The sequence below is a fragment of the Mytilus edulis genome, chromosome 9 (genome assembly GCF_963676685.1).
Source record: "Mytilus edulis chromosome 9, xbMytEdul2.2, whole genome shotgun sequence".
Taxonomy (NCBI): domain Eukaryota; kingdom Metazoa; phylum Mollusca; class Bivalvia; order Mytilida; family Mytilidae; genus Mytilus; species Mytilus edulis.
In genome coordinates this window covers 80,856,752-80,865,129 of record NC_092352.1, presented here as the reverse complement: position 1 = coordinate 80,865,129, position 8,378 = coordinate 80,856,752, and the positions used below count along the sequence as shown (strand labels likewise).

General features: G+C 33.2%; 1 protein-coding gene across 1 annotated transcript; it reads right to left on the bottom strand.

Annotated features, from left to right (window-relative positions):
* Positions 1 to 1,187: 1,187 nt before the first annotated feature.
* LOC139489160 (cyclic AMP-dependent transcription factor ATF-4-like) lies at positions 1,188 to 3,989 on the bottom strand. The gene is made up of 3 exons (XM_071275325.1): positions 3,624 to 3,989; positions 2,754 to 3,044; positions 1,188 to 2,192 (listed from the first exon to the last, which is right to left on the bottom strand). Exons 2-3 carry the CDS (start codon positions 2,950 to 2,952, stop codon positions 1,300 to 1,302), a joined length of 1,092 nt encoding a protein of 363 aa, XP_071131426.1. The 5' UTR covers positions 2,953 to 3,044; positions 3,624 to 3,989; the 3' UTR covers positions 1,188 to 1,299.
* Positions 3,990 to 8,378: the final 4,389 nt, after the last annotated feature.

Sequence of the window (8,378 nt, the reverse complement as noted above, 5' to 3'; positions counted from 1 at the left end):
GTTGATTGTAAGTGTAGCACTTGTAATTTTTCAAAATTCTGACCAAATTGCTAACTACAGTGATGGGTTTGTGTTGCTCAGTCTTTACTATTATGAGTTTTAATTTTGGTCTTTTTTTAGCCATGACCTTGCCAGTTTATCTTCAACTTGCGAGCTTTAATGTCCCCTTCATACATGTATCTTGAGCCTGAATAAGTACTCGTCTGTATGAATGTGCTTGGAAAATTTTAAACAAAAATTCCATCTAAAATCTATCAGCTCAATGAAAACTAAGTTTTTTGATTATTTACTATGTTCAGTGGTCAGTATTTGAGTGATTGCAGGATTTCTTCAATGAATCAACCAGAAACCTGTTCACAAGTATTTTTGTTGTGTTATCTTCCCATGCTTCAACAGATGATAGTTGTTTCATTTATTTACCATTGATGAAGACAAAATAAGTTTGTGTGCATATTCCGTTTTTTTCCCTACTCAGTATCATTCATCCTGCTCTGTGACTGGTGGTCTTTATTAACACATTGCCTCCAAATGGTTATCCACAAATAATTTTTGTTTTAATTGCATTTTTAAATGTGCATGTAGCTTTGCTTCTTTGATTCTTAAATTGACTAGTGTACGTCTCTATTTTTAATATAAGGTCAGCTTTGATAATTTTCTGATCACAATGACATACTATCATAGTAAAGGTGGATACCTATTAAAACATTTAAACCTGCTGAGTTTGTTTGCACCTGTCCTAAGTCAGGAATCTGATGTTAATTAGTTTGTTGATGTGGTTCATACAGGCGTTTCTCATTTGTCGTTTTTTTTTATCTAGATTAGACTGTTTTGATTTGTTTTATACTAGTCATTTTTGGGACCCTTTATAGCTGGCTGTTCAGTGTGAGCCAAGGCTCCGTGTTGAAGACCGTAATTTGCTATAATAGATTACTTTTACAAATTGCAACTTGGATGGAGAGTTGTCTCATTGGCATTCATACCACATCTTTCTATATCTATAGACATACTGTACAAGACATTGTGTTGACCTCCCAAGGTATCTTTTGATTTAAATTGTATTGTTGGGATAACATTGCTGCCTCTATCCATTACAAATGTACTTATTATATAACTGGTCATCATACATCAATTCATCTTTAAGGACATGTTTTATTCACTCGTGGGACAAAATACCAAGAAAAGCATAATCACAGCAGAAATAATTTTAATCATGATCATGAAACAAAATGTACAACCTGGTGACATTCCTGTCAATGAGTATTTACAAATGAAAATAAATTACATTCCTCCCTTAATTTTTTATTTAAATTGAATTTTTAACCCCCTTGCTTGACAAACTTCGGTAAGTAAATTTTTCATATAACTGATTTCATTGACCAACTGTTCCACTTTAGTTTTCAGTTCTTTATTTTTATCACTGAGTACATCTTCATCAGTGTGAATTGTTCCACGCTCTTGACGCTTTTTCTCACGATATCGTATGGCAGCATTCCTGTTTTGAATTCTTTTTCGTTCTTTTTTGTCTAGTTTTTCAACAGGTTTGTCATAGGGCTTAGGTTTACTTTTGCCCTCTTTCGGACTCTTTCTAGATTTTTTGTTTGTACTACTGTCAGATATGTAAGGGACATAATCCGGATCTTCTTGAATACTACTTGCAGGTGAAGCAGGTTCCGGACTAGATAAAATACTGTCAATATCTTCGGATGACAACGGAGAAGCAATGAATTCGTTCATAGACACGTCCATTAAACTAGAATTGCTGCTATCCAATAAAGAAACTTCATTTGAGGTAGCACCGTCACTTATAGAGCTGTCACAGTGTGAAATACTTGAGTCATACAACTCTTGTAATTGCTGTTGTAAATACAAAGTGTCTATTCCTTCAATTTCACCCATTGCTTCTTCAAGAATACTGCCAGATTTTATACTAATGTCCAATTTCTGACTCAAGACTTCAGTTTGGTTGTTAATCAGTTTATTTTCAACTGAATTGTTTTTAATAACTTTCACTGCGTCATATTGCGTGTTCTTTGGAACAGTTGGCGATGATTTTATTTTGATAGGTTGTGTTAGTAATTCTTCCAGGAGTCGACCACTTTTGATGGTATGTGGAATTGTCTCTTGTTCGGATAGAAGGGAATTATTGTCCCCAAGTAAACAGCTGAGATCAACTGTTTCCATCCAATTATTTTCTGTCAAAATAAATGATTTAAAGTTTAAATACATGTACATTATCTTATGCAATTTACAACATAAACATCTACAAAATGTACTTGTGTGCAAAGATATATTTATATAAATTGTTCTCGTCTCTAGATGTTAATTTGGTATTCTAGTGAAAAGAAGGAAGGTTACAATTTTTCTTTTATTTAAGTTTGATTGCTAGTGTCAGTATGAATGTTCCATCTCGCACCGTCTGGCTTTATGCAACATATTTTTTTTTAAAAGCAAATTAAAGATTTACCATTTATGCTTAATTATACACTTTACATTTCAAATACATGTACATGTATGTTATGGATATAAACTAGTATTTTGAATGGATTATAATTTTAATAATATGTGTCTGTTTACATGTCAAGTCCTTGTTTTATAAACTAAGTAAATCCATTGAAACTATCAGTTTGTTGTGCATAAGTTTGATGTGTTTCAGCTGTTGATTCCATGTTTTTTTTTAATTTTATATGCTTTCTGTTTTGATTTTTTTAGAGTTCTTATTTTACTTTCCACAAATATCCTAATCTTAAACACACCTTCAAGTGGTCCAGAGGACAAAACATCCTCAAATAATTCTCCTGGACCATATTCATCTTTGACTAGACTGTCACCAGGGATTCCAAATCCCACATCAAACTTGTCAAGGTCTTCAACTCCCGGCCCGAAGCCGCTGCTCGACGGGACAAGCCCGTCGAACAGAGTAAACTCCTCCATCTCTTGGAATAATGAACTCATTTTTATCTTCAAATGATGATAATGAAAAACTTGTGATTTCTGCAGAATCGTAAGCCACTGATAGGGCAACAAAGAAAAGTATGTTGGGTAACCTGAAAATATAACAATTATCACATTAAAAATAAATTTCTTCTGAAATCTCATTTCTACCAAGTCACTGATGTCAGCAATCTCAACTATAAAATAATATTTTTTTTTAACATGTACACAAATTTGATCAGAATTTTGAAAAAACTGGGGTCGACAAAAATATAATAATCAATACTGACCGACCATAACTTGTGGATACTCTACATTGATCATATCATTATTACCCCCCCCCCCCCCCCCCCCCCCCACTTTTTTTCTCAAGTCAAGTAAATAAACAAATTATTGCAATTTAAGACGGAAATGAATCATACGAATTCTCAAAGTGATGTAGATTTGATGTCCGAGGGATCTGCCAACTTCCCCGCCCCTTTTCGACATTTACCCTCCCCCTTTTTTTCAGAATACCATCATTTAGTTTCTGTCAAAGACATTTTTTCGATTTTACGAGTGTGTCAATACAAAATTACATTTTTCTGTATTAAACTGTATGTATATTTTACCCACATTGTTCATAATAATACAAAATCTATGAAATCAACAAGGAAACCGTTCTGTTAGCAAAGATATGTAATTGTACTTACGCCATGATTAAAAATAAAGTGTAGCTGAAAGCCTAAGCTTTCCTGTGGTTGGGCACGTCCTCGCTAGAGATCCATCGTAAATATCGTCGTGTTGGCACACGGAAATGTGTTATCGCTGTGTTGTCTACGTTGGCATATCATAAAATGGACGATTGTGGGCAAGGTGCGCTACTAAACTTCCTTGTCAAGGTTATCTTCTTCCGCATAACGGTTATAAAACAAATGGAGTTGAAAACATAAAACAGTATTTTATCGATTATCTATAAATTGATAAGAGATATTTAAAAAATATTAAGGTTGATGAATTTGATATCCTAATCTGGTATTAGTTTGTGTTTTAATGATGGTTTATATTTTTTGGCGCAAGCATATAGTAATACGTCGTGTATTGCATCAGAAAAATATTTTGGCGGTTTGCCACAACTGGGACGTTTGATTGGACAATGCCGATCAGAATATACTATATTTGGATTATGACGTATATTCATTCATGGACGTATTATATACTACAATACTAATCTGTATAGTTACTATACAGAATCTATACATAGCTCGAGATACAGTCTCTGATTCATTCGGGTTTAAGAAAAGGGACAAAAGGTGGAACTATCGTGACAAAGCAAAACAAGTATATATATATATATGCTGGGAACAGTATATCTAAGGCAGCAACCATTTGATTTTCTGGGGGGGGGGGGGGCTATGTTTTTTTGGAAAAAAAGTTTGTTTTTGTTTCCAGTTTTTGGAGAGAAAAAATAATTTGTTTTTGATTCTGAGAAAAAAAAAAATGTTTGTTTCACCCTCAGCTGCCACTATATGTAATGCTAAAATTGAAAGAAAAAAATTGTTTTCGACTGACTTGTCGCGAAAAAAATAGATTGTTTTTCGCCACAGGCGAAAAAAAAAGTTTGTACAGAAAAAAAAACATAGCCCCCCCCCCCAGAAAATCAAATGGTTGCTGCCTAACATAATATATATGTTCCTGATATATGTCACTATATATAATAAATAATTTACTTACTTACTACGAACCAGACTACTATATGTTAACACATTGCAACTTAGAATCGAACTTTAACCAGCATCTATGATTTGGAGAATGATGAGGGGAATGAAGAATATTTTAAAGTCTAAAAAGACTATTTTATTCAGATCAATTAGAGCCCGTAAATATTAAGGAGGGATAGGAGGGGTCCTGATGTTATGCTTTACTCTGGCATAAGTAATTAAACTAAGTATGATAATGATTTTCTATTCTTCAAAAACACATCCACATGGTATGGTAAGGGGAGCTACCATTTTTATGGGGGGTGGGCTAGGCAAGGATGAAATTTGAAAAAAATAGGCAGGACAGGAGTTTTGAGTAAAAAAAAAGGGCAGGTTGAGACACTTTGCCAAAAAAAAAGGCAGGATGACAATTAAGGTAAAAAAAGGCAGGACCGAATAGAGTGAAAAATAAAAAGGCAGGACAGAGATTACAACTTAAAAAAAATGCAGGACAAAATTTTTTCATCCTAGCTCTCCCATAAAAATCAAATGGTAGCTCCCTAACAATAAATCAAGAGAACAAGATAAACTAACATATATACAAATACGGAATGCAATCCGCATATCAATACACCAAAGGCTGGTTAAGGAGAGATAACTCCCATAAAAGTATGTTAACTTTACAAAACGACTTGACCATACCAAACTGACATATAACACTGATCTCGAAATCCCGAGGTCCCGAATTTAAATTAAATAAATCCCGACATCCCGAAATCCGTAAAAAAAAAAAAAGAATTCCCGGATCCCGAAAGAGTCACTCCCGAAATCCCCGAGCTTAAAAATACCCGGAGTCCCGATAAAGGTCATATTCCCCTCATTAAGGGGCATACTTTTCGTGTGACCGTTTACGGGACGTATTATGGTGTACCTCTGTCCGTCCGTCCGTCGTCAACATGTCGGACATTAACTCAAAAATGCTATAACCAATTTGCATAAAACTTTGATGAAGTGTTTAAATCAATTTACACAGGAACATATAAATTGTAAGGTATACTGTTCCCAGATTGACATGAGCTCCCTTTTGATTTTTTGTATATGAATTTTTTTAACATTTCCGAGTAATGGGGGTTTCTTCATAAAAAAAGGGAGATTTTCCAGTTTTCAGATAATAGCTTAAGAATGCTTTCACCAAGTTGCAAGAAATTTGGATGAATTGTTGATAATAAATCTATTGACAACGAGCTCCCTTTCGATTTTTATAAGTTTTAGATTTTACGCTTCCGAGTAATGGGGTTTTATTCATTCATTATAAGGGTGGTTTTCCAGTTTTCGGACAATAACTCAAAAATGCTTTCGGCAGTTTCACATGCAACTTTGGTGAATTGTTTATGTCTATTGATTTGAGCTCCCTTTAGAATTTTATAACTTTTGAATATTGCATTTCTAAGTTTTGGGGTTTTATTCATTAAAAAAGGGAGGATTTTCAAGTTTTTCGAACACTTTTTACAAAATGCTTTCAGCAATTCTCATGAAACTTTGGTTAATTGTTTAATATATCTATTGGTGAGAGTTTCCTTTTGATATTCATAAATTTCTAATATGACATTGAGAAGTAATTTAACTTTTTTTCTTTGACTGGCGTATCATGCGCTCGTGGCGCTGCTGTTTATTAATATATTCGATAGGCATATTTTCCCTACTGACTTATCTGTTGCGGAGGGACAGCGAATTATTACATACATACCGTAAAACCCTCGGTTGAACCATTCCCCAAAAAATGGTTGCAAATTATGTCACTTTTCATGCCCTTCAATGTCATGTACTAGTAGTGTTTTTCTAAGTTTGGCTTCCCCATTATAATTCTCGTTTCTTTATTTCTCTGTTCCTTTTTTTCTTTTCATACAGTAATTATTTTATCCGCGGCATCATACATTCTAGTCTATATTTTCTTCGATAATTTACATGCTATTTGTTACTGAGCTCTTCTTTGATTTTATTGAAGGTCCACACAATTTTTTGTAACAGAAGCACAAAAAAACGATACTCGTTATTATATATAATTATATTAATGAAGAATTCGAACTACAAATATTGTTTTACTGTGAATTCTTCTCGTTGTTGTTACTGGCGTTCTAATTCTTCTCACATACAATCTTGTCTACAGTCTTGGGATTTCTGTTATTTTTGCTAACAATTTTTTTTCCATATCCCATGTTTAGTCTGTTAGGATCAATGTAAGAGGTTGAAAGTTTCATATCTGAATATTTTTCATTATCTGGAAAGTTACTTTTGACGATGGATCTTGATTGTTTCTGTGGGGCTTCTTTCTCCTGTATATGGATCACTCACGGGGTAAAAATTGTCGAAACTAATTTGACATTTATGTATAGATTAGTCCGAATTATATACTTAAAAGGATTTAAATTCACAAACTAGTTAGTTTGCACTAAACATTGCTGTGCCTTGCCTTTTTAAAATAAGATTGAAAATCGTAAATGTTTAAGTAAAATTCTATTTCGAATAACATCGCTGACCAAAATTGTTAAAAAAAAAAAAAATGCAACGAACAGTCATGATACTTCTGTCAGACAGATATTTGGTTCTCCTTGAAAAAATACTGGGTCATAACATATCTTAATTGCAGTCGCGAGTAATCTGAAGATATTTATTTAGAGTTAAATGATCAGAAATGTACAATTATTTATTTAGAGTTAAATGATCAGAAATGCACAATTATTTATTTAGGTATATAAATCTAAATCTTTTAATACCACTGCAAAAAAATTGTCGTATATTGCGGCTATCACGCGTCGTCGACTCGTCGTCGTCGGCGGCGTCTCCGAAGACAGATGGTTTCTGGATAATAAGTAAATAGAAATCAATTGAACTTTAACACAAGGTTTATATCCACTAAAGAAAGTTTGGGATTGATTTGGGGGTTATGGTCTCAACTGTAAAAACAGATAAACATGTTTGTAGTTTTGGAATTAGAGGCAAAAAGAGAGGAAAACAAGGGTTTCTTGGTTAATGGCCAATTAAGACAATTTAAAACCAGTGTAAAGAAGGTATTCCAAATATATTGAGGTAATCCAAACATGTTTGATTACCTCCCTTACACTACTTTAAAATTATGTGTAAAGAAAATGTTTAATTTCTCATATCAGATTTCCGAAAAAGAAAAAAAATCTTCATATATATAATTTTTTTTTTTGGCAAAAAAAGTGGGGGATACATTTTTCTTTTCTTTTTCGGGTTGGGGTCAATATGCAAAAGCATAGTGCATTGCACAAAATGAACCCAAAAAAAAAAAATTTAAAAAAAAAAAATTGGAGGAGGTGGGGCAGTTCGCAAAAGCGAAGTGCAAAACCAAAATAATAAGTATAAATTCAAATTACATAATTAATTTTAGGTTCTTTGACTACAGTTGTTCTGTCAGAAACCTATTATGTGTCAAATATTCAATTACATTCCAAATTCAGACCTGTATCAAGCGTGAATAGTGTGTCCATTTTGTCCCAGTTTAAATTGGAGTGTGGAAAAAAGTTTGTGTTAAATTGATTATACTTTTTAATTTCCTTATTTCAATCAGTTTTAAATATTGTATACTGCCTTAATTATAACATGACTTTAATAATTGTTAAATTTTGTTTGCTGGGTATTACCAATTATGGATTCGGTAATTTTCCGCGAAAAAAAACCCGAAGTTTATCGAATCTGAACCACTGCCATCTCATCATACATCAATCTCATCATACATCAAACATC

Excerpts from the sequence above, each read along its gene's own strand:
- LOC139489160 (XM_071275325.1), bottom strand. The coding sequence starts at position 2,952 with ATGAGTTCATTATTCCAAGAGATGGAGGAGTTTACTCTGTTCGACGGG. Across the intron at positions 2,193-2,753 it reads GTCCTCTGGACCACTTGAAG|AAAATAATTGGATGGAAACA; the intron begins GTGTGTTTAAGA and ends TTATTTTGACAG.